At 34.3% G+C, this 27,644-nt stretch overlaps 1 protein-coding gene across 1 annotated transcript in view; it reads left to right on the plus strand.

Moving 5' to 3' along the window:
- RALGAPA1 (Ral GTPase activating protein catalytic subunit alpha 1) overlaps nt 1–27,644 on the plus strand; it is a 220,967-nt gene that overhangs the window by 137,345 nt on the left and 55,978 nt on the right. Inside the window, exons 31-35 of the mRNA XM_082647208.1 lie at nt 3,263–3,331; nt 8,869–9,003; nt 9,971–10,154; nt 16,057–16,921; nt 19,483–19,554. Coding sequence (XP_082503334.1) covers nt 3,263–3,331; nt 8,869–9,003; nt 9,971–10,154; nt 16,057–16,921; nt 19,483–19,554 — 1,325 coding nt within the window. The remainder of the gene's footprint in view (nt 1–3,262; nt 3,332–8,868; nt 9,004–9,970; nt 10,155–16,056; nt 16,922–19,482; nt 19,555–27,644) is intronic.

The following is a 27,644-nucleotide window of genomic DNA, read 5'->3' on the forward strand; positions in this document are numbered from 1 at the left end:
GCACGTCTGGAGCCTGTGCTCCGCAACAAGAGAGGCCGCAATAGTGAGAGACCCGCGCACCGCGATGAAGAGGGGCCCCCGCTTGCCACAACTAGAGAAAGCCCTCACACAGAAACGAAGACGCAACACAGCAAAAGTAAATTAATTAATTAATAAACTCCTACCCCCAACATATTCTTAAAAAAAAAAAAATTGAATGAGATCAAGAAATTTCCAGGGTAAATGATAACACTATAAGAATGTTTTGCTTTCTTTTAATAAGGTCTTTTATTTCATATTCTCTGTATCAATTTTATTCATATTCTGTTCAGTGTATAATATATGTTAATTTAAAAAGCCACATTATAAAATCTTTCTTTAAAAAAAAGGCGTATATTTACAAGTATATATACCAAAATATCTGGGAAGATGAGAGTAAATTTCTTTATTTTCCCCCCAAGTTTATTGGGGAATAATTGATAAATATAATTGTATTATATTAAAGTATATAACATAATGATTTGATATTGTAGAAGGGTTACCAAGATCAAGATAATTAACATATCCATTACCTCACATTGTTAACATTTTTTTATGGTGAGAATGCTTAAGGTCTACTCTTAGCAACTTTAAGATATTCAGTACTGTACAATTAACTGTAGTTACTGTACTATACATTAAATCCTCAGAACTTATTTTTATAACTGAAAATTTGTACCCTTTGACCTACATCTCAGTTCACTAGACCCCAGACCCTGGCAACCACTATTCTGTTTCTATAAAATCAGCTTTTTTTACTTTTCCACATATAAGTGATACCATACAATATTTGTCTTTGTCTGGCTTATTTCACTTAGTGTAATGCACTCCAGTTTCTTTCATGTTGTCATAAATGGCAGGATTTTCTTCTTTCCTATGGCTTGAATAATATTCCATTGTGTATATATGTATACCACAATTTCTTTATCTGTTCATCTGTCGAAAGGCATGAGGGCTGTTCCATATCTTGGCTATTGTGAGTAATACTGCAGTGAGCATGGGTGTGCAGGTATCTCTTTGAGACACTGATTTCATTTCCTTCTGATATATACCCAGGAGTGGTATCATATGGTAGTTCTATTTTTAATTTTTTGAGGAACCTTCATACTGTTTTACGTAATGGCTGTATCAGTTTACATTCCCACCAATAGTGTATAAGGGTTCCCTTTTTTCCATATCCTCACCAACATCTGTTCTCTCTTGTTTTTTTACAAATAGCCATCCTAACAAAGGTGAGGTGATATTTCATTGTGGTTTTGATTTGCATTTTCCTGATACTACCGATGTTGAATACCTTTTCATGTTCCTGTTGGCCACTTGTATGTCTTTGGAAAAATGTCTATTCAGATCCTTTGCCCATTTATAAATTTAGTTAGTTTTGCTATTGGGGGTATAAGTTCCTTGTATATTTTGGATATTAACGCCTTATCAGATATATGGTTTGCAAATATTTTTTTTCCATTCTGTAAGTTGTCTTTTCACTTTATTGATGGTTTCATTTGCTGTGCAGAAGCTTTTAGTTTATGTAGTGCCACTTGTTTATTTTTTTGTTTTTGCTTCTACTTTAGGTATGATTTCCAAAAAAATCATTACCAAGACCCATGTTAAGGAGCCTTTTCCTATGTTTTCTTCTAGGAGTTTTATGGTTTCAGGTCTTTATATTAAGCCTTTGATCCATTTCAAGTTAATTGTTGTGAGTGGTATAAAATTGGGGTCCAGGGGACTTCCCTGGTGGTCCAGTGGCTAAAACTCCCTGCTCCCAATGCAGGGGGCCCGGGTTCGATCCCTGGTCAGGGAACTAGGGAACTCCACATGCTGCAACTAAAAAAAGATCCCTCGTGCCGCAACTAAGACCCAGTGCAGACCAAAAAAAAAAAATTGGGGTCCAGTTTCATTCTTTTGCACATGGATATCCAGTTTTCTTAACGCTGTGTGTGTGTTCTTGGACCCTTGTCAAAGATTAGTTGACTGTATGTGGGGGTTTATGTCTAGGCTTTATTCTAATGCACAGGTCTGTATGCCTGTTTTTATGTCAGTACCTTACTGTCAGTACCATATTTTGATTACTGTAGCTTTATAATAAAGCTTGAAATCAGGAAGTGTGACGCCTCCAGCTTTGTTCTTCTTTCTCAAGATTGCTTTGGCTCTTTGGGTTTTTTTGTGGTTCCATTCAAATTTTAAGATAGTTTTTTTCTATTTCTGAGAAAAACACCACTGGAATTTTGCATTCAGTTGCATTGAATCTGTAGACCACTGTGGTAGTGTGAACAATTGAACGATATTAATTCTTCCCCATCTATGACATGGAATATCTTTCCATTTATTTGTGTCTTCAGCTACATTCACTAGTGTTTTCTAGTTTTCAGCGTATAAGTCTTCCACCTCCTTGGTTAAATTTATTCCTAAGTATATTATTGATTTTGATGCTGTTGTAAATGGGATAGCTTTCTTAATTTCTCTTTGTGATAGTTTATTGTTGGCGTATAGAAATGCAGCTGATTTTTGTATGTTGATTTTGCATCCTGCAGCTTTAGTGAATTCATTTATGAGTTCTAACGGGGTTTTTTTTGGTGGAATTTTAGGATTTTCTATATATAAGATCATGTCATGTACAAACAGAAATAATTTTACTTCTCTCTTTCAGACTTGGATGCCTTTTATTTCTTTTTCTTGCCTAATTGCTGTGGTAGGACATCCAGTACTGTGTTGAATAGAAATGGCAGTTGTGAGCATCCTTATCTTGTTCCTGACTTTAGAGGAAAGGATATTAACTTTTTACCTTTTGAGTATGGTGTTAGCTTTGGGCTTGTCATATATGGTGTTTATTATGTTGAGATACATCCCTTCTATACCTAATTGGTTGAGCAAAGTAGATGTCTTGAGTGATAAATTACAGGTGGTTTTTATAAATCTTTTTGCTTATCTATGTCTTCTCATTTTTCTATCAGAACATATATTATTTGTATGTTTATACATATTGATTCATGACTTGAATTTGTAAGAAATCCATTTATAGTTAACAGAGCATATATAACTTTGGTTCTGTACATTAGGATTGTAAATGATTGATAGTTAAGTGTACTTGAAAAGCTGACCTATTAAAAATTACTTTGAAATAACAATGTTAATATATTTTGGATAAACTTTCAGCAGTAGATTTTGTATCACTTTAGCATTATTGTTTAAGTTTTAGGATGCACCATTAGTTTGACATATTTTGAGCTATTTTCTTTATTTCCTACAGATTCTAATAGCCACTATTACCCATCTTTTGCCAAGTACAGAAGCTTCATCTTATGAAATGGACAAGAGGGTAATTTAAATTTTTTAATATTTAATATGTGGTTACCTAGTAAGATACTTATATTTTAAAACTGTGAAGGTATATGTATTTACATGGGAGACAATAATTAATCTTGTGTTTAAAATAATTGGAAATATAGCTTTCCATTATTTAAGTGTAACTAAATCACATTTTAGTTTATATCTCAAGTTAATCATGGTCATCTGATAAAGTCTTTGAATTTTAGGGTTGTAAGGAACCTGGGAGGATATTCTGTCCATTTATAATTTTTTTACTTGTTATGGTCTTGTTTATGCCTGAAAATAACTGAGAATAGGTCCAGAAACATAATTACAGCTGCAGAGTTCTGTAAATAATGGGCAGAACATATGTAATAAAACATACTTGATATTTCAACACAATATGATTAAGAAGTGGTAACACTGAGATTTCTTGTTGGCATTGTCAACACATGAGTTCTCTTAAACTGTGGGAGTATATGAGATCACTTAAGGTGAAGCTGTAGAGTAAGAAGTGTTAGCAAAGTATAACACCTTGAAGATAGCAGTTGAAGAACAGGCAGAGAGGGGGGTCACCAACGTAGTGACATAGAAGGCTGCTGAATTTTCTTCCTCGCTTGGACCCATGGAAGATACAGCTACACATGGAGCAATTCCCTCTGAGAGAAATCCAGAAACTAGTCAAGTGACCTCTACACATCAAACGACTAAGAAAATACCCACATCAAAAATAGGTAGGAAAGGCTGTAACACACTCTGGCCATAAACCCCACCCTAGCAGAGCTCCATACAGTCAGGAGGAAGCCCCCAATTTCCACCTTCTCTCTGAGGAGAGAAGAGTTTAGCCCATACGTCTAGCACCCCACCTTTTAAGCCTGCCACCCAAGGACAGGTCCCCAAATCACCTGGCTCTGAAAGCCAAAGGGCTTGCGTTCACAGCTCCCATAGAACTATATGAAACAAAGAAGCAGCTGTTAACAGGCACGTTGCTGTTTTAGAGATTTTTTTTCCCCATCCCTGTTGTTTTTATTTATTTATTTGTCTGTGGTTTATCCATCCTTTCTTTATTTTGTACAGATGAGCAGATACATCTGTATTTTCTTTTTTCTTCCTGTTTGTTACACAAAAGTATAATAGTCTTAGATATTCATTGGTACTTTCAGTTTTTCACTTGACAGTATATTCTGGAAATTCACAATAAATAAATTCACAGAGGTCTTCTGTGTTCTTTTTTGCAGCTGTATAGTATTAGTACTCCATTGAGGGAGTGCACCATAATTTATAAATTTCATAATTTATTCAAGTCATTCTTCTATGTATGGACATAGAGATTATTTTCAGAATTTTGCAGTTACAAGCAATGCTGCAGTGACTAACTTTATGTCTGTATATTTTTACATTGTTGGAATGTGTCTTCAGGGTGTATTCCTAGAAGTGGAATTGCTGGGTCAAAAGGTAAACAGATATTGTAATTATGTTAAATATTGGCATTCCTACAAGCATATACTATGAGAGTATGTTTCCCCAGAGCCTAACCACAGAGTATGACATATTTTTAAATTTTTGCCCGTTTGATAGGGGAACAATAGTATTTCAGTGTAGTGTTCATTTACCTTTCTCTTTTTATAAGTGAAGTTGAATATCTTCTCATATTTATTAATGGCCTAATTTTTTACTTTATTTTTGTGAATTGTCCATTCATATGTTTTTACATTTTCAGTCAGATTTTGGTATTTTTCTCTCAGATGTTTACATATTAGGGAGTTTTTTATGTAAGTTAGTTTATCAATCTTTTACTTCATTAGGTATCTAGATTTTGAGCCACAGGTAGAAAACCTTTTCACGTTTTCTTCTAGTACTTATACAACTTCATTGTTTACACTTTTACCCCTCATCCATTTGAAGTTTATTTTCTGTCTTTTGAGATAGGGATCTAATTTTTGTTGTTTTCCTAAATGGATAACCAGATTTCTGAGTTCCCTTTATTAAAAAGTTCCTCTTTGCCTCTTAATGAATAATCAAGTTCCATAATTACTTGGGTCTGTTTCTTAACTTTCTATACTAGCAGTTTTCAGACTCTTTTGGTGACAAAATCATTTTACTATTGATAAACATTTTTGAAGATCTCTACTTTTGTTAATGTGGATTATATTTTGTCTTCTTGACCTGTCTTGTACTGAGAGTGGTGTGTTAAAGTCTTCTATTAATATTTCTATATTTCCTTGCATCTACTGTGGTTTTTCCTTTGTAGTCACTGTTATTTTATACATAGATATCCATAACAGTTTTATCTTCATTTTGAATTATAGCTTTAACATTAATGCTTTTTGGTTTGAATTCTAATTTGCCTGGTGTACCTTTTTCCATCTCTTTAGTTTTAGCCTTTCTGAATCTTTTTGTTTAACTATATCTCTTGAATACAACACATACTTGCGTCTTGCTTTGTGAGCCAAATTGAAAATCTTTTTCTTTTATTAGGCAAGTTAAACCCACTGTTATGATATATTGTATTTTTTATCTTACCTCTGTCATTCTATTTTATGATTATTATGCATATTATATTTTCTGTTTCTTTCTCTGCATGATGTATTTCCTTTGTTCTTCTTAAAATTCTTTTGGTATTCAGGAAACTTTGTACTTTTTTCTTGTAGTTACCTTTATATGTATACTTTTTTTAATGCCTTTGTTCCCTTGCTTTCTTAACCTTTTATACTATATGGTTTGTGATTATTTAATGGTATCCTTTATCTCCCATATGTTGCCTGTATGTTAATAAGTGAGCTTATGTTACTTTTCTTCTCTCTCTTTACCTTTATTTTTAGTTCCTTTATGTCTGCACGTAACATTTAGCATATGTCATATAACAAATGATTCTTCTACACTCATCTCTACATTTTTAAAAAATCTTAGATCCATAACTAAATATATCAGATACTCACTGTTAGACTTTTTACTGAAGTTCCTCAGTCAACTTCTTGGTTAAATGAAGTTCATCTTTATTCTTCAAGATGGGCTCATGAATGCAGAATTCCCTAAGCTCTTGCATATGTAAATTTTTTTCTGTAACAACAAGATACTTGAAAAGTAGCTACTTTTCAAGTAGATACTTGAAAAGAATCCTTGGTTCACACTTATTTTCCTTGAGGTTTTTATTTTTTTTAATGTTGCCTTGCTTGTATACTGTTTTTGAGAAATCTGATGCCATTTTTATTCTCTTGTCCTTGTAAGTTATTTCATGTTTTTTCCTGGAGGCTCTAAGGAGATACACACACGCGCGCGCGCGTGCACGCACACACACACACACACATATATTTATTTTTTTAGGTCTTACTTTTCAGGTTTTACCAGGATATGTATTAGAGTTGATTATTGCAGGTCAGTTTGTCCTGGATCTGGTAGGCCTTGTCAATATGTAGATTTTGGGGACTCCACATTTAAATGAATAGGATATTCTTTTTCTGTCTTCCATTCCAGTCATTTCTCTGTGACATTTTTTACCTTTTTCTTTGTCTCACTTTTGTTCTCTTTATTCAATACCCCTTATTAAATTTTCTTTTTATTTTTTTTAACTTATTCTTCCTTAGGCATCTTATAACTTGGGCTTCATTTCTAATATCATTTTATCATTTTTTAGTTTTCTTTCCTGACTTGAATCAATTCTTCCCTTTTTGGTCTATTTCTTCTTAGTTTTTTAAATTCCTGATTTAAGATGGGATTTTCGTTGTCCCCTATACCTAAATGCTTATTTGACAATATTTAATTTAGATTAGAAGGTTGTGTTATAGTTTTCTTCTGCTTCATTATTGGTTTTGGTGGGCAGGAATTTTCATCAGCTGAATTGCTTAAGATTCTCATTTTCTGTTTTCTTTTTATAGTAGTTTTTTATAGATGAAGACTGTCTGCATTTCTGTGGACAAGGTTGGTGGCTTGGGGTGGTTTATAAGATTCCTATTTCAAGAGCTCCCTCTTCTGGCAGTTTAACAAAGTATAGTGTTTTCATTGGATGACATTAAGGTGGGAGAGGAATTACAGAACCATCAGTTTTAAAAAATGGTAAAAATCTTGCAAGGTCTTAAATTTCTCTTTTCATTTTTCTTTTCACATTATGTTTTCCACAAGGTGTCTCTCCATTCCCTGTTAACATTTTTCTCCCCCAAAGTATTACCTTTCCTGCAGTACTTTTAAATACTTTCCTTCTACTCAGTACTCCATCTACCAGTACATGTTTTTCATTATTCTCACACTTAGGGTAGACCTTTTTTGGGGGGCTTGGTTTTTTGGTTTGTACCTGGTTTCCTTCTCTCTTTTACAGCTTACCCAAACTACCCTCACTCTTCATGAGAGCTTGCAGTGGGAGAATGGGTAAAAGCTTGTTGGATTTGCTGTGTGTATTTTCTACTCACAGATAATTGAATTTTGAATGTTCTGTTTTCTGGTTATACTGAGGATGTGGGTTTTGTGATATTTTATTGGTTCTTTTTGTTCTTTATTGTTCTTCTGGAGGGTGTGTTGTGAGATTTAGGCCAGCATTACTCTTTGAGTTGGAGAGTTGGTCTTTGATTCTAAAGATCAGTGTATCTCTTATTGCTACTTGATTGACACTTTTATGGTACTAATTGTGATTCTTTATTCAATAAAATGGACCACGTAGATACTGCTGTTTTACTCTACATTTTAGGTAACAGTGTTTTGTTTATAACATCCATCAGTTTAAACGTGTCCAGTAGAAAAATTCATTTAATGTAATTAGTAAGAGTATCAGAAAGTGGTTAAGATAGTCTTTCTGGCAGGTTGCTCAGTGAGGTGTTAAATTAGAAAAGAAATGTGGAAATGATTATAATACATATGAACTAAAACCTTTCATTTGTGTTCCATTTCTTGTGCATTACGTAAGAATAGCTAATTGATGTCTGTTGTCTTTTAAGCTCAGTGTTTTTATGTTTGTTTAAAAATAATTTGGGGACTTTCCTGGTGATGCAGTGGTTAAGAATCCGCCTACCAATGCAGGGGACACGGGTTCAATCACTGGTCTGGGAAGATCCCACGTGCCATGGAGCAACTAAGCTCATGTGCCACAACTACTGAGCCTGTGCTCTAGAGCCCGCGAGTCACAACTACTGAAGCCCACGCACCTAGAGCCCGTGTTGCACAACAAGAGAAGCCACTGCAATGAGAAGCCCACGTACCACAACGAAGAGTAGCCCCCACTCGCCGCAACTAGAGAAAGCCTGTGTGCAGCAATGAAGACCCAACGCAGCCAAAAATTAATTAATTAAAAAATAATAATAATTTTAATGTTCCTGTTTGTATTATGCTTAAGGTTTCATTGTGCTTGCTTGCCCTAAAATATAAGGGAGAAACCCACAGTAATGTTCATATACATCTTAAAATCATTTAGGTCTAGGTAAATATTAATGGTGGAACTTAGTTGATAGTTCCTGAAATACATTTTGGAAAACGAAAGATAAGTTGGTGAATTTCTGTTAAATTTTTAACTCTTATTTTATGAGTTTACAATAATAATGATCTTTTTTGTTGTTGTTTCAGTTGGTGGTATCCTTACTTCTGTGCCTTCTGGACTGGATCATGGCCTTACCTCTAAAGACACTGCTCCAACCAGTCCATGCAACAGGAGCAGAAAATGATAAAATAGAAAAATCTGTCCTCAACTGTATTTATAAGGTAAACTTCTTTGCTTTATTATTTATTTGGTAACCAAGGGTTTTTAAAACCTAAAGAAATAACATTTCTTAGTATTACATTTTCATTGTTTTATAGCTAGGTATTTATTTTTAATAAATTTATTTTTGGGTGCATTGGGTCTTCCTTGCTGTGCTTGGGCGTTCTCTAGTTACGGCAAGCGGGGGCTACTCTTAGCTGCGGTGCGTGGACTTCTCATTGTGGTGGCTTCTCTTGTTGCAGAGCACGGGCTCTAGGCGCACGGACTTCAGTAGTTGTGGCACATGGGCTCAGTATTTGTCGCTTGCAGGCTCTAGAGTGCAGGCTCAGTAGTTGTGGCTCACGGGCTTAGTTGCTCCGTGGCATGTGGGATCTTCCCGGACCAGGGGTTGAACCCGTGTCCCCTGCATTGGCAGGCAGATTCTTTTTTTTATTATTATTATTTTTTATTTACTTTTTTTGCGATACACGGGCCTCTCACTGTTGTGGCCTCTCCCGTTGCGGAGCACAGGCTCCGGACGCGCAGGCTCAGTGGCCATGGCTTATGGGCCCACCCGCTCCACGGCATGCGGGATCTTCCCGGACCAGAGCACTGACCCGTGTCCCTTGCATCGGCAGGCGGACTCTCAACCACTGCGCCACCAGGGAAACTCTGAGCTAGGTGTTTTCTAAGAACATAGATTTATCTTATGGTACTAGGGATAATTAAAAAGTACTTCTTACAAGACACTGTTGTTTCATTGCAAAATTTTGAAAGAAGTCTTTGTTGAATATGAGAACCGTTAGTTAAATTTTGCTCATTCTTCTTTTTTAGATTAAATTTTACCTTGATTGAAGAGCTAAGTGTTTAAATATTTAAAATTTTTGTCAAGTACTTGTATTAGCAGTTGACTTGTTTTCTCCTTTTTCTTTATGTATTTATTTTCACTTAAAAGGAAAACTTGGTATGTTTTTTCCCCTGTATTTTCAGGTATTACATGGGTGTGTTTATGGATCTCAGTGTTTTAGCAATCCAAGGTATTTTCCATTAAGCCTCTCTGATTTGGCATCTGTAGATTATGATCCTTTTATGCATTTGGAAAGCCTAAAAGAGCCTGAACCTCTGCACTCTCCTGATTCGGAACGATCTTCTAAACTCCAGCCAGTAACAGAAGGTAAAATGAATTCTCTTCAGGACAGTATTGTTGCTTGGGTTCTCCCAAGGTATGATTTGAGGCCTGGGTAGAAATACTGGAGGATAATATATCTTACTTGGTAATTGTTTACCTTGACATGTACGTTATAGCTAAGTTCATTTTTAGTTTAAGAAACAACTTCAGATACACAATTCCTAAGATTATATGTGATGACATTCCCTTTATACTTCTGAGTTATTCTGATAAGTTTTTTAACCACATTGTTTTTACATTCAGAGAGTTTACTCTCTGATAAAAGGGAAAGATATAAACAAGTAACCTTATGATATGAGTACATATTAAAACAAAAGTACATTCAAGATACAGGGGTAGCCCAGAGGAACCCAGCAATTACTGAAGGGTTTTAAGGAGGTGATATACATCAGGGGTCCCCAACCCCCAGGCCACGGACTGGTACTGGTCTGCGGCCTGTTAGGAACTGGGCCGCAGAGCAGGAGGTGAGCAGCGGGCAAGCACGTGAAGCTTCATCTGCCGCTCCCCATTGCTCCCATTACCGCCTGAACCATCCCTCCACACCCCACCCCCCATCCACGGGAAAGTTCTTTCACGAAACTGGTCCCTGGTGCCAGAAAGGTTGGGGCCCACTGATATACATGATAAAATTAGTATTAAGAGCACTTTGATAGTAGTATTTTATAGGCGTCAGCAAACTATGGCCCATGCCTGCCACCTGTTTCTATAAAGAAAGTTTTATTGAGACACATGCATGCTCTTCATTTGTGTGTCATTATGGCTGCTTTTGTGTAGTAATAGTAGTGTTGAGTAGTTGGGACAGAGATAGCATGGCCCATAAAGCTGAAGATAATTTACTCTCTGTCCCCTTGCAGAAAAAGTTTGCTGATCTCTAGTATGTTAGATTGATTTTAGGGTGGTTAACTCAGGATCAGAGAGACCAATCATGATGCTGTTGCAATAGGCCAAGCAAGAGTTGCTAAAGGGTTAAATTGGTTATATTTTCCCTAAACTAGACTAAGAATATGAGAAAGTTTAAAGGATTAGGAGGGAAAATCAGGACGGCAGTATTGGAAATGGTTTAGCTCAGAGTGCCTGTTGGATATTCATATGAAGAGATCTAGATCTAGTACAATTGATTGTACATGCAGATCTAGGTCTTAGCAGAGGGGTCTTTGTTAGGAATATGTATTTACATGGGTGTGTGTATTCTGAGAAGAAAAAGTTGGAAAGGAAGGAAAACCAGGAGAGAGTAGTTTCTCAGAAACAAAGAGAAGAGAGATTTTTTTAAAGACTGGCCAATGGTATTAAATGATAAAGATATCAAGTACAAAAAGACTGACAAATATATCTACTTTAGTTTCAGCAGAAAAGTAGGAGACAGAAGTGGATGGCTGTGGGTTGAAGAGCAAGCAGAAGTTAAGGAAGTAGAGCCATCTGTCAAAAGTGCTCTTTAAAAAGCTTGACTTTTTTATTTTAAAAAAGCAAAGAAAAATGATAAAACAATAGATAAGTTAAAAGATTATTCAGGATTAAAGGAGTTCTAAAGACAGTTAAACTCAATGATAAGCTGAGAAGGAAGTTAGTAAGGGGATCATTAATAGAGTGAAGTTCCTGAGAGGTGAGCTGGAAAGATTAGGTGTTAATATTAGCCCTTCCTCTGCGACCAGAAAGAAGAAGGTGGAAGTAAATTAAGGGGACTGACAGAAGTTACTGAGGGCCCAGTAGAAAATGGAAACTGCAAAATTTTGGTTGCACCAGTCAACATTCAGTAAGGTGGACCTGGCAGATATACAAGGGAACAATGGCTTTCAGAATGTTGATATATGGTTTAGTTATAGAATCTAGGGTTGGTAAGGATTGAACTGATGCTAGGAAATGGGTAATAAGCTGGAAGAAAGTAGAGGTGATGCAGAAAGTAGATGTGGTTGTTAATAACAAATTAGAACAGTGATTCTCAGCCTTGGCTGCATATTACAATACTGATGTCTGGTCCCATCCATAGAGATTTTGATATATTGATCTGGGATTGCTGGGATTTTTAAAACCTTGCAGGTGATTAATATGCAGCCAAGGTTGAGAACCACAGAGCATATCAGTATGTTAGGACAGTGGTTTATTAAATGAGTTTTTAAGCAGTGGAACCTCTTCAAATAAATTTGACAAGGAAGTCCACTTTGTAAAACTTTTTAAAGTAGAGCTGCAGCAGGGATTGTGCTGACTTCTCTCCCATTCATCTGCAACAACCCTCTCCCAGACTCTACAAAACAAAATTGGGAAATCACTAGACTAGGAGGTTGTGGTCAAAGAGTAAACTATCAAGGAAGAGTTTGATTTTTAAAGGCAGAATAGTTATAAATGATTAAAACATTTAGGATGTGGCGGTGGTAATGGATTGATGACATAGAATGCAAGTGAAGTTATAAAGTTACACATCAAGGAAACAGGGCTAGGGTTTTGGGTTGATCACAAATAGCTGATAATTTGTCTAGAACACATATATACAAGTGAAATAGGAATATAGGAAAAATAATTCAGGCAATAATTGATACAGGTGACGTAATTATTTCTTTAGATTTGGCATAGTACAATACAGTGTTTTTTTTACTTAAGGACAAAGTTATATGAAAATATTCTTTGCTTTTTGCATTTTTAAAGGTGTAAAATGATAAAGTTTGATTCAGGGCAGGATAGTGTATTTCTTAAACGGTGAAATAAATAGTTTCCTTATGTAAAGGGAAGTTTTAATGTATTTCATGCAAATTTACTGTGCCATTAACAGTCACTGTAAAAGACAGAAAGGTGTAAAGGTTTTAAACAGATGAGCTTTATATTGATACCAAATACTCTGTAGGGTGCTATTCTCTAAATGTATTAAAGTTGTTCCCTTTGGACTTTCTTAAAGGTATTAAGGACCAGATAAATGCAGAACCTTTTAGGAACAGCTGTGAGCTAGCAGCAGGTGATTCTGTGGTCTGTAGTGACTACATGCTGTGGGTTTTTTTTAATGTGGCAGAAATGGCTAATCATTGTGCCCTTGTCTAAGGCATTCTTCATCATCTTCAAGTACTTTTTTGGCCAAAGATTTCTAAACATAGAGTGTCCCTAATAAGCTCAGTATTGGATTGAACAAGTCTGATTTGAGAATTATTGGCAGGAGTAGCTGTAATTATTAAATTTACTAAAGAATAAAGCAAGGTAGTGAAGTTGGCTTTTTGTCAAATGGCAGTAGTCTTATTAGCAAAAAGTCATCATTTGCAGGGTCAGAGTGAAAGGAGGCTCCAAAGAATTCATTCTGTCTTAATTATAGTTTCACCTATACATATTATGCAAAGCTCATATTTAAAGCATTTGCCAAAATTAACTTCCTCTGCATGTTCTATTACAGTGCAGTGAATTGCAGCAGCTTTTTATGTCTTGCTGCTTTTGTATGCCATAATAATCAGTAATTACGGGTTTGCTGCAAATGCTGTAGGGTTTGTTTAATCTGACAATATGAAAAGACAACCTTGAATAGACTTTTTTAAATGAATGCTAGTTACACAAAGCCTTAGAAGCATCGATATCTTCATTTTGCATTTTCTCACAAGGCTGGTTATTTTAGAATTTCATTTTGAATTTCTACATTAGAGAATTTCATATGTTTCTTTATATCTAAGATATATAGAAGAAAGATGTGTATGTTCTGTAGCTTACGATTCAAAAATAAATCCAAATAAACCTAACTGCCAAATTAACAAGTTGAGACGTTTCTATCCCTTTATATAAATATATATATATATATATATATATATATATATATATATATATCCTGAATTTGGAGAAGCAGCTTAGGAAAGAAAATGCTTCTACCTACTTCTGAAATCTTAATTTATTTTTTAAGTGTAATCAGTGAATTTCTGTGAACCCTCAAGTGCAAAATGAGAAGTATTGGCTAGATTATCTGCAAGGCCTCTTACAGTGTGAACACTCATTAAAATCTAAGTTATAATTAGAGAAGCAAAAGCAGGCACTAGATTCAAATCACCCCTCTGTTTCTCATCATTCAGTGGCATATCTTTTTACTTTACCATAATAGGTCTTGAAAATGTAGGATTGAGTTAAGGTTAATCATTTAGTGTTGTTATCTAGTGTTGAATAGCTCATTTTCAGAGCTAGCCATACTATCATCAAAGAACAGCTCAATGTAATTGGAACCTTTTAAGTAAACTGAAAATGTTTATATATACATGTATGTAAAATAAAACTTGATTATGGAAGATTAAAAGTTTGACACTCAGTAACATTTCAAAATCAACCAAAGTCCACAGAAAACTGTTCTTTTTTAGAGTTGGAATAATGGAGAAGATGTTATTGGTATTAATGGCATAGCAGCTGATTTGTTGCTGACTCTTTGCCTGTACCCAGTGGTGTCGGTTCTGAATCTTGAGGGCTACAACCTCGAAAATATAACATTGTTCTTCTTTCTTGCCTCTTTTTAAGTAATCATATCAGCAGTGTACAACCTAGTTCCCTTATAAACTTTCTAAAGTTGAGTTTATTGAGGTATAATTTACATGAAATAAAATTTATCTTCCTTTGATGTGAGAATTTTACTATATATTGATTGTGTTGGTGGTTATACAATTCTATATAGTTACTGAAATTCATCACAAAGTACACTCGAAATTAAGGAATTTATTTTATGTAGGTAATACTTTGATCATCAGGACATTTTCAAATCTATATTTATTCTGGTAGCTAGGCCATAGTATTCCCAAATGATTAACTTTCAGAATATAACAATGCTCAGACAATATCACTGTGGTAGAACAATACAGAGACATGATTATTCTGTAACCTTGTATATAAGACAGACAAGAACACTATCAACACACACAAACACACAACTGAACGCCCTCTTCTAACATGAATGATTAGTACGTCTTTACTAATGACAACTCTCCTCCCACCTCCTAGATGAAAAGTATCAAGTTAACCCAGTTGTCCCCACTTCCTGACACCACTCATTACATAAGTGGCTTCCACATCAACCCTCTATAGAATCACACTGGCAGTCTTTGGCTAGTGGGCTTGGACAAGTTATTGTCTATCTGCACTTCCTCCTTTCTCCCTTTACTCTCTTTCTGTATTCTTTGTCTTCCTTCCACCCTCCCCTCCTTTTTCTCCTCCTTCAGGTTGTGACATTAGGCACCTTGCCTCTTCAGGCCTCTTACTACTATATTCTTTGAGCTTTCTCTTTTTACCATTTCCTATGTTTGTTTGTTTTTAAGTTACTCATATAGATATGCTCCTGATCTCTTTAATGCCTTAGAAAAATAAGCAGGCCATAAAATATTTTTTCCTTTAAAATAAAGTTTCCTTGGCATATGCTGGCTACACTGACTCACTATTTAAATTGATCCTGACTCCTAAAGTTTAGTGAAAGATCACTTTTTTCTGACACTTTTACATCATCCATAAAAGCCGTAATTAAATGCCGTTTAAGGCATGCTGCAAACTATGTTTCTGAATCTCCTCATAATATAAGAAACTTAACAGTTGGATTTCATTGACTTTTTAATCTGGGTGCTAAGTGATTTCAAGTGATTTATAACACTTTTGAACCTTTTTTGAAGGTATGATGTACATTTAAGAGCCTTAGTTTAGATTATGAATCCATAAGCAAAATTTTCAAAGAGGGCTTTCTTATAAAAATGAACAAAACTTCATCAAAGAACAGTTTTCTTCTTCGTTATCATTCTTGTAGTACATACTCTAAATTGAAAATATTAATATTTACTCAAATATTTGAATGTGATTTTGATAATGTGATGGAATCCGCATTTGTTGTCTAATGTTTCATTCTTATATGACTTCCTAGGAAGCAGCAGTATTCCCACTCACTTATTATATTTTTTATTTCTAGTGAAAACTCAAATGCAACAAGGATTAATCTCTATAGCTGCCCGCACTGTTATTACACATCTGGTAAATCACTTGGGCCATTATCCAATGAGTGGTGGTCCTGCTATGTTAACAAGTCAGGTGTGTGAAAATCACGACAATCATTACAGTGAAAGCACTGAACTTTCTCCTGAACTCTTTGAGAGTCCAAATATTCAGTTCTTTGTGTTGAACAATACAACCTTAGTGTCCTGTATCCAGATCAGATCTGAAGAGAGTATACCTGGAGGAGGTTTATCTGCTGGCCTTGCATCAGCCAATTCAAATGTCAGGATTATAGTACGTGATCTTTCTGGAAAATATTCATGGGATTCTGCCATCCTGTATGGACCACCTCTTGTAAGTGGTTTGTCAGAACCTACATCTCTTATACTTTCATTGTCTCACCAAGAGAAGCCAGAAGAGCCTTCTACATCTCATGAATGCTTAGAAGATATAACAGTTAAAGATGGGGTTTCCCTCCAGTTTAGAAGAAGATTTAGAGAAACTGTACCAACTTGGGATACAATAAGAGATGAAGAAGATGTTCTTGACGAGCTTTTGCAGTATTTAGGTGTAACTAGTCCTGAATGCTTACAGAGGACTGGAGTCTCACTTAATATTCCTGCTCCACAGCCTGTGTGTATTTCTGAAAAACAGGAAAATGATGTTATTAACGCTATCCTTAAGCAGCATACAGAGGAAAAAGAATTTGTTGAGAAACACTTTAATGACTTAAACATGAAAGCTGTGGAGCAAGATGAACCAACACCTCAGAAACCTCAGTCAGCATTTTATTATTGCAGATTGCTTCTTAGTATATTGGGAATGAATTCCTGGGACAAAAGGTAAGAATAAAGGAGAAATTTTTCCTTTTTTAAAAAAATATCAGTCTTATTCATCTTATGATCAGCATTTTAGTCTCTGTTGTTTCCCTCACTAAATTTTACCTACCAATTAGTTCTTTGACCAGTGGGCAGATTTTTTTTTTTTTTTTTTTTTGCGTCTACTGAGTCATAATCAGGTTTCAAGGGAATAAAAAGATAACTTAATGTAATAAATTAACTTTAACATTTTCATAATGACTAGTATAACTATGTGACTTAGAACTCATAGCTCATACAATTGAAAAAAATCTTGTTTTTTCCAACCTTCATGTAAGCTAATAGGAAAAACTGTTTTTTCTTATAACACTTCTAACACCAAATGTGTGAGTTTTCCACAGCAAGCAGTTTCAACAATACCTGGAGTTAGCACAGGCAAGTTAAGGGCTCAGACCAACAAGACTGCCCCCCACTTTAGACATCAATTGCAGGTCTGGGTCACCCATACTTCTGGGCAACTGGCTGTAAATCAGAGGTTCCTACAACCCCCTTCTTGGGTATGAAAATTAACTATAATGATTCGTAAAACATTTACTTACATTTATCAGTTTATTACAAAGGATAGTTAAAGAATACAGATGAACAGCCAGGTGAAGAGGGACATAGGGTAAAGTCTGGAAGGATTCCAAGTGTGGAAATTTCTGTCCCTATGGAGTTGCAGTGTGCCACCCTCCCAGCACCCTGAATGTGTTCACCAACCTGGAAGCTCTCCAAATCCCATAATTTAGGGATTTTCACAGAGGTCTTATCATGTAGGCATGATTGATTATTAACTCAGTCTCCAGTTCCTCTCTCTCCCCAGAGGTGGGGCTGAAAGTTTCAAGATCCTAATCATGGCTTGCTCTTTCTGGTGATGAGGCACCATCCTGAAGTTATCCGGGACACCACCAAGAGTCACCTTATTAGAACAAAAGATGCTCTTATTACCCAGGAAATTCCAAAGGTTTTAGGAGGTCTGTGTAAGACTCTCCTGTTACCTCCAGCACTCAGGAAATTACAAGGGTTTTAGGACCTCTGTGTCAGGAACTGGGGACACAGCCCAAATGTATATTTCTTATTATGGCACATAAGCCTAACTTTTTTTTTAGACAAACAGCGATATGATCATTTCTTGTTTGTATCAGAGAAATTAACTCAGGATTTAGCATCAAATCAAGAAAAGAATCTGGATTTCATTTTTTTAAATTTTGTTTTCTCTTATGCATATTGCAAAACCTCATTGAAAACTTGCAGTACACACACAGTTTTGAAGTAAGTTAAGTAGGAGTTAAATGAAAGGGCATGAGACTTAAAGCAAAAGATCCAGGTTAGAGTCACTTAAACTTTGAGCCTCGGGTTACAGTCTGCAAATTGAGGAAATAACTCCTACCTCACATGATGGTAAGAATTAAATTAGATAATGTACATAAAATACTAAAATTGTACACTAGTGTAAAGCATTATTAATATTTTTAAATATTAAAAATATTTTAAAATTTATCTTTAAAATTGATTTTTAAAATTTCTATGATACTAAAAGCTGTAGGGAAGTGGAAGAAGAAGCATTATTGAATGTATTGTTTTTGTTCAGTTTGTAGTAGAAGGGGAGCTCAGATATCACTGGATGCATAAATCTTAAAGTAATTCAAATGCATGTGAAGCAATGAATTGGAATTCTACTTGCTTACCTAGTGTTTATAATCTTACTTGGTTTAAACCCTTCCATTTATTAGAAGGGCGTATCCTCTGCCTTATGGGAAAGCCATGTTATATCAGGAAAACAATTTGCCTTATGGTATGTCCACATACAGGTAATTGCCACTAATATAAATTTATTCTACTCTCTTTTGCTGTAGAATGGTCCATACGTTGTCTCTTGAGAAAAATTAAAGATGGGAAGCTATATTTTACCACAGCAAGCATTGATTTCATGAATATAATTTGTACATAATTTAGCACCTATGTAATGTATTTGGTAAAATTTACACACTGCTTTGTAGTGTAGAAAAATACATATAATGTAAAACAAGAAAAAGAAAACAAATTCCATCTGGATTACAATGTATTTGGTAAAATTTACACACTGCTTTGTAGTGTAGAAAAATACATATAATGTAAAACAAGAAAAAAAAACAAATTCCATCTGAATTACACATCCTTATTTGGTAATGATTTAGATTTTGTGAATATTTTATTTCTCGTGAGGAACAACTTTCTCACATATTTTTATGAAACTCTTGAGAAGGAACCTATAAGTATTTTTATCCATTTTCCTGAATATGAGTTTGGGAAACTCACAGCATCTGCAAGGAAACATTTAAGTGGCCAGTAGATTATGATCCACTAGCAGAAATGTATGAGGGCCTGGGTAGAAATAATGACATATATTCTTTACATTTTTTTTAGGGTCTGTTCTCCTTTGTGTTAGAAGTATGAAAAGGCAAGAAAAGTATAAGAGTTGCATGAGTAGACTGGAAAGTATTTCCAGAACTGTCATGTCGTTCACTGCAAACGTGATGAAAATGTTTATAAATCTCTCTATTTAGGAGGAGCTTTCATCTCTTGAAGAAAAATGAAAAACTACTTAGAGAACTTAGGAACTTGGACTCAAGACAGTGGTAAGTTGTTGGGAAATTTTCAGGTTTATCTCTGTCACCTGTCAGCTATTTCTCTGTTTGTGTGTGAATAATACTGTATTGTTGAATTATAACTTTCTGAGCAGAAACTGTTTTTCATTTATATATACCTTAGAAATACCATTTTTAGAAAAACGTACAGCTGCATTTAAATGTTTGGTATCTTTGGATTGTTTATAAATAATAAACACTTGACTGGTGTTTTATACTTTTGTCTTCAGTTTTTTGCTTTTCCTGTTCCCACAGTCAGTTTGTCCACCCAGCTCTGATTCCACTTACCTTTCTGTTCAGCAAACTCACATATTGTCAACCATTTTTAAAATGCCTTATCTTGCACCCTCAAAACTGTTCTTCTGCTTAAGTATATATATACACACATATATATGTGTGTGTGTATATATATATTTCCATAACCAGTTCTCTAATTAGAATCATTCCTAACGACTGCTTTCTCTACTCCTGGGCAGCAGTATGTTACTAGAGAAAATTATCAAACCAGTGTGATATAGAGAGTTACTGTATATTCATGCACCTTTACTTCAACAATGCCATCTCTGCTGTTTGGCAGATTTTTTATCCCTTGTTCACTTTTACTTTACTTCTCAGAGTAATTGTTATAAACCACTTCTTTGTTCCTCAAGCCTAGCATTATAGTCAAAAGGTCATCTCTACTCTAACCTCGTAAGAATTCACTTCAAAGGTTTGACCTATGTGAAAAGACAATCTGCTAGAACAGTATTTCTTAACCTTTCTTCTTCCTCCACACATTCACATTTTAACACAGGTTAGTCACATATGTTCATTAATTAAATCCAGTGATTCTGACAATTGGGAAACTAGTTTGTAACAAGCCATTCACCCTGCCATCACTATTCTACAGGAATGCAAAGTGAAGATGATTCAGACCTTTCCCACATCAAAACAAATAGGCCTTACATCTTCGTCTTTTAAAATTTTCTGTATTGAGCCATCTTCTCTTGCTCACTTTCCACATCAGAAAAGCTTTTTTTCTTTATATACTTCTGCTTCCTACTTTCTCAGCCTGGTGTAGGATCTTCAAAAAGTTATCCCTTCTTTATCTTGTATTTCTACTTACTTCTCTTACCATAAGCATGTTTGTTATCTGCCTTTAAAACAAAACAAAACAAAACTTTCCTCAGTTACTATCCTTTCAAGCTATAGTACATCCCTTTCATGCCTTTTACTACCAAATTTATAGAAAAATATAATTTTTTATTCATTTCCTGTCATTCCTAACTGGTTTTTGTTGTTTTTAGCTTTTCTCAGAATAATTTTTTTAAATAATGTATAATTTCTTTGATTATAGAAAATATAAAACAAAAATAAAACTATTGTTATTCTTAAGACTTGTTAGCATTTCTTTATATATTTTCAGTCTTTTTGATAGACATATGTATGATTTTTGTTTGTTTTACAAAACTGGAATCATAGTAATGTATAGTAAGTTATGTCTTTTAAAAAACTCTATATTAGCATTTTCTCAGCCATTTTGATATTCTTCAAAAAAAATTCTGTGGCACCAAGTTCTATGATTTTTGGACATTTGAGTTGTTTTTAATTTCTTGCCCTAGAATAGATTCCTAGAAATAGAATTATTAGGTCAAAGCATAAGGACTTTTTTCAGGCCATATATAAAATTGCTTTCCATTAAGTACTCATTTCTAATCCTACCAATGTTGTATAACTTCAGCCTGTCCAGCAAAAGATATTGATGACATTTTCTTATCCTTTATAATTTGAGGGGCGAATCATGGTATCTCGTTAATTTATAGTTTTTAATTACTCGTGAAGTTAATATTTTTCATATATTTGTAAAAAATTTCTAAATTCTCTCTTAGTGTCCTTTTTCTGTTTTTCTATTTAGGAATTTTTCTTAATTGTAAGAGCTCTTTTACGTATGTATATGCGTTAAGGATTAACTTTTGTATTTATTGTGGGAGTTCTCCTAGTTTGTCGTTTGGTCTTCAGTTTTCAACAACTACAGGTTGTTTAACAACCCATTTTTATGTAGTAATTATATCTCTCAATCTTTTTGTTTTTAATTTCTTCAATTGTTTGCTGTGCTTAGAGAGTTCTATCTTGAAATCAATTAAACATTGTTACATTTCCTTCTAGATTTTTAAGTATTTGGTTAGAGTGGTAATTATTTTATATTTATTCCTTCTGGAATGCATTTTGATTTATGGAATGAGAAATGGAACCACCTTGAATGTTGGAAAATAGTCTATTTCTATAATTTGTTAAATAATCCATATCTTTCCCATTGATTTGATATTGTTTTTATCAAATATTAAGCTGTTTCAAAGCTATCTGTTCATTTCTATTGATTGGTCTATCAATTTTGTGGAGATGTTACTGTTTAATTTATTGTAGCTTAATAATTTAGTATCTGATAGGCTCAGTCTTCTTCCTCACCCCACCCACACACATTCTTCTTTTCTTAGATGTTCTCGCCTGTTTTGTCTTCCAGAAACACGTTATTGATTAGAATTATGCTGTTGTTTTCCAGAAAAAGAAATCCCATTGCTATTTTGATTTGATTTGCAATAAAACTTTCCTATGGGAAGAATAAACACATTTATTATCATCATTCTTCCCATTCACAATCATGGAGTGTTTTTTATTTATTCTGATACCCAGACATTACCTTTAGGGGTGTTTTACTTTTGTGTTGCTATTCTGAGTAGAATCTTCCCCCCATTATATTTTGTATCCAGGTACTTTAATGAATTCTCTCGTTTGTTTTTTTTTTAAATAAATTTATTTATTTATTTTTGGCTGCATTGGGTCTTTGTTGCTGTGTGCAGGCTTTCTCTAGTTGTGGAGAGTTGGGCTAGTCTTCCTTTCGGTGCATGGGCTTCTCATTGCGGTGGCTTCTCTTGTTGCGGAGCACGGGCTCTAGGTGCACAGGCTTCAGTAGTTGTGGCGCATGGGCTTAGTTGCTCCATGGCATGGACCAAAGCTCGAACCCGTGTCCCCTGCATTGACAGGCAGATTCTTTATTTTTGATTAAATATACTAATTTTATTATTTCAATTTTATTTTAAGTCTTATTTCTCTTTTTTTTTCTTTTTTCTTATTCCCCCCCTTTTTTTAAACATCTTTATTGGAGTATAATTACAATGGTGTGTTAGTCTCTCCTTTATAACAGAGTGCATCACTATACGTATACATATGTCCCCATATCTCCTCCCTCTTGCGTCTCCCTCACATCCTCCCTATCACACCCCTCTACATGGTCACAAAGCACTGAGCTGATCTGTGGCAGGCAGATTCTTAACCACTGCGCCACCAGGGAAGTTCCTCTCTTGTTGATTTTAAACATTTTATAGTTGTCTCACTCTTAGGATTCGCTTAGTTATATAATCGTTTTCTGCTAGTCATCTCCTTTCGAAAAGTTATGCCATTATTTTCTTATATCATCATGTCTGATTGTACTGACTAAAACCGGCACTACAGTGTTAAATAGTTATAGGAAGAGTGGTCATCCTTGTCTTTTCTGCTTTTAATGGAAATGACTCTTCTGTTTCATACTTAAGTAAAATATTGGTTGTTACGCTTGAAATAGATCATTTTTATCATTCTGAGAAGGTAGCCTGTTTTCTAGCAGATTTCATAAAGAAAGGTAGTTAAATGTTATCAGAATCCTTTTCAGCATCTATTCAGGTTTTTATATATTTTTATATTCAGCTTTTGCTTAACTAGTTGATGTATATTAACTAGACTGCTAATATTAAATAATTCTTGCATTCTTGGGATAAACTTTACTGGATCCTTTGACTTCCTGTTGGGTTAAATTTATTAGAATTTCATTTTTAATTAGGGCATGGTTCATCTATTAGAATATTTTATAGTTAATTTTTTGCCTGTTCTAATGTTTTCAAAATTAACATTACAGCCAGATTCATAAAATGAATATTATCTATTTGAAAATTTGGAAGAATTAGTAGAATTTCGAATTATTTCCATTTGTTTCATCATTATTAGTCTTTTCAGTTTTTCTTTTACCTCTTAGGTCAATTTCAGGGCTTTTTTTTTTTTTACAAAACTCAATTTCACTGAGATTTCAAAAGATACTTAGTAGAGATTCATACATGGTGTCATAATTCTCTACTGCATTCCTTTTCTCAGTTTTGTAGGGCTTTTCTTTTTCTTTTTTTTATATATATAATTAATTTCTGTATTCCCATGTCATCCCTTCAACATTTTTTTTTGACCTCTAGCTGTTTTGAGATATAATTGACATATAACATCGTGTAAGTTTAAGGTTTAAACATAATGATTTTTATATATTGCAAAATGATTACCACAGTGTTAGTTACTACATCATCACTTCACTTAGTTACAGTTTTTGTTGTGAGAACTGTAAAAATCCATTCATAGCAACTTTCAAATATACAATACAGTATTGTTAACTATAGTAACTGTAATGTACATTACACCCCCAAACTTTTTCATCCTATAGCTGGAAATTTGTACCCTTTGACCCCCTTTACCCATCCTCCACCCAATCTGATCTCAGTTTCTGTGAATCTAGATTTTTTAGATTTCACATATAAGTGAGAACATGCAATATTTGTCTTTCTCTGTCTGACTTATTTCTCTTAGCATAATGCCCTCAGGATTCAACCATGTTGTCACAAATGCCAGGATTTCCTTCTTTTTTATGGTTGAATCCCATTGTAAATACCACATTTTCTTAATCCGTTCATGCATCGGTGGACACTTAGATTGTTTCCATACCTTGGCTATTGTAAATAATGCTTCTGTGAACACAGGGGTGCAGATATCTTTTCCAGTTAGTATTTTCATTTCCTTTGGATTTATTCCCAGAAGTGAGATTACCAGATCACGTGGTAGTTCTATTTTTAATTTTTTGAGGACCCTCTATACTTTTTACAGAGTTGACTGCACCAGTTTACATTCCCACCAACAGTGCACGAGGGTTACCTTTTCTCCACATCCCCTCCAACACTTATCGCTTGTCTTTTTGATAATAGCCATTCTACTGGGTGTGAGGTGATATTGCAGTGTGGTTTTTCATTTCCATTTTCCTGATGACTAGTGATGTTAAGTACTTTTTCATGTACTTCTTGGCCATTTGAATATCATTTTTAGAAAAATGTCTATTCATGTCCTTTGCCCATTTTTTAATTGTATTATAAGTGTTTTATTGCAATTGAGTTGTATGAGTTTCTTACATTATCAGAAATGTAATTTGCAAATATTTTCTTCCACTCTGTCAGTTACCTTTTCGTTTTGTTTATCCTTTCTTTTGCTGTGCAGCTTTTTAGTTTGATGTGATCCCACTTGTTTATTTTTGGTTTTGTTTTGCTTTTGTTGCTTGAGCTTTGGGTGTTATATCCATAAAATCATAGACAAGACCAATGTCCAGGAGCTTACCCTTTATTTTCATTTTAAGAGTTTTATGGTTTCAGGTCTTAGATTTAAGTCTTTAATCCATTTCAAGTTAATTTTTGTGAGTGGTGTAAGACAAGGGTCCAGTTTAATTCTTTTGCATGTGAATGTCCAGTTTTCCCAATAACATTTATTTCTCAATTGGTTTATCTTTTCAAAGAACCAACTGTTGGTTTGCTTCATATTTTCTATTTTCCTATTCTCTATTTTATTTATTTATGCTCTAATCTTTATTATTTCCCCTTTTCTGCTAACCTTGGGATTAGTTTATTCTACTTTTTCTAGTTCCTTTAGGTATGAAGTTAAGCTGTTTATTTGAGATCTTTCTTTTTCTTAATGTACGTGTTTATCATTACAAACTTCCCTCTTGGAACTTGCTATACGTCACACTTTCAGTGTGTATTTCTATTTTTGTTTGTCTCAAGATCTGTTTTAAATTTCCCTTTTGATTTCTTCTTTCATCCATTGGTTGTTCAGGAGTGTGTCGTTTAATTTCTATGTGTCTGTGAACTTTCTGGCTTTTCTCTTGTTATTGATTTCTACTTTAATTCCATTGTGTTTGGAAAAGATGCTTGATATAATTTCTAGCTTCTTGAATTTGTTGAGACTTGTTTTGCATCCTAACACATTATCTATCCTAGAAAATGTTCCATGTGCACTTGAAAAGAGTGTATATTCTGCTGCTGTTGGACAGAATGTTCTGTGTATGTCTGTTAGGTATATAGTGTTGTTCAAATCCACTGTTTCCTTTTTCAGTCTCTGTCTGGATAATCTGTACATTATTGAGAGTGGGATATTAAAACCCCCAACTATTACTGTATTGCTGTTTATTTCCTTTTCTATTAGTATTTGCTTTATATACAGCATACAGAACCTTTATACTTTTACTTCTTCCCTCACATTTTAGGTTATTGGTGTTACGATTTCCATCTTTTTTGTATTATGTATTAAATAACAAATTATTGTAATTATGGTTTCTTTTAAAATGATTTTTAACTTTTAAGCTATATTTGTAAGTGAATTATGCACCACCATTACAGTGGGCTTTTTTTTTCTGAATGCAAATAATCTACTTAATCTTTTCAGAGAAACAGTTTCTCATTTATCATATTCTATTATGTTCTGTTTTTTAACTCTTTAATTACTGTTATTTCTTGTTTATAAGCTTTATATTTTTCTTTTTCTTCTAGAATTGAATGTTATCTGTCTGAGTTTTATTCTTTATTATTTAACAATGAAATAGTCTTATGCTCTAAATTTTTTCTGAGTGTAGATCCTGTCCATTGTTTTAGTCTCAGCTTAAACATCATTTTTTCTGAAAGGCCTTTCCCTAAGCTACCGCTAACCCTTTACATTCCTCCCCAGTTCCTTCCACCCTATGTTTGGATATCCTTCCATGGGCTTTCAGAGATCCCGATAACACTCTCCTGTCATAGTATTTATCACACTGTATTAATATTATTATTATTTCTTAGATATTCTTTCCAAGACAGTTATAAAATTAAAACCCTCTAAGTAGTCTCTGAGTTCTCATATCCTAATTCTTCCCCATAATAATTTATCTTTGGTACTAGATGATAGCAAAGTCATTGGGGGCACAAATCATACCTCTTTTGCTGTCTTGCTCACCATGTGTTCTCAGACCTCTACTGTTCTACTTAAACTATCCTTTTGAAGGTTAGTATCCTGACCACCATGTCTAAAGTTTTCTCCATCCTCTTCAGCCTCCTTGATTTATCTAATTAATTAAATTCAATTAATCTAATAGGCACTTAAAAATTACAGCTGTTTTAGATTTACAAGATAATCAATTGCAAAATACAGAGCATTCCTACATACCCTCTTTCCCCCTATACATAGTTACCCCGTATCAGTATGGTACATTTGTTAAAATTGATGAGCCAATATTGATATATTATTATTAACTGAAGTTTATATTAGATTCACTCTTGGTGTTGTACATTGTATGAGTTTTAACAAATGTATAATGACATGTATACTCATTACAATATAATACAGAATAGTTTCTGCCCTAAAAACTCCTGAGTATTATATCCCCTAAAAGTTCAGTACTGTTGTCTGTTCTCTCTTTAAAATGTTCTTCTCCCCTGGCTTCTAAAGTCATGTTAAATTACTTTGTTCTAAAGTAAAACTGTCTAAAGTAAAATTTTTATTTTATTCCTTAGTGACTTCCAAATGGCTGACCAAACTCTTTAGCCTAGAACTCAGGCCATACCAGCCAATCTTGGCTATTTAGGGTTTTTTTACATTACCTAATATTTTTCTACTTGGCTCCTGCTAAACTAGTTATTTCTAGTTTGTCTTCACTGGCTCATTTTCTGCTGCCTTCTCCCCTAACATAGTTTTCCTTCTCACTGGGATATCTCTCATATCTTCTCAACCCCATTCTTTTCTGCCCATGTACTCCTATCTCTTAATTGTCAGTCATGATTTTGTAGCTGCTTATTACAATTTTTTCCCTGCCTCCTTACTTCTGTTTCCAGGTCATCAGTTCTTTCCCAAGTAACATCCTCCTCCTAATTTTCTCCATTACATTTAGAAGTACCATTTCAGTGTCACCCACACTTGACCATTTCCTTTCCCTTGCCCTTAGTGTTTATCATTATGTCAGT

The sequence above is a fragment of the Grampus griseus genome (assembly GCF_964374135.1).
Source record: "Grampus griseus genome assembly, chromosome: 2".
Lineage (NCBI taxonomy): Eukaryota > Metazoa > Chordata > Mammalia > Artiodactyla > Delphinidae > Grampus > Grampus griseus.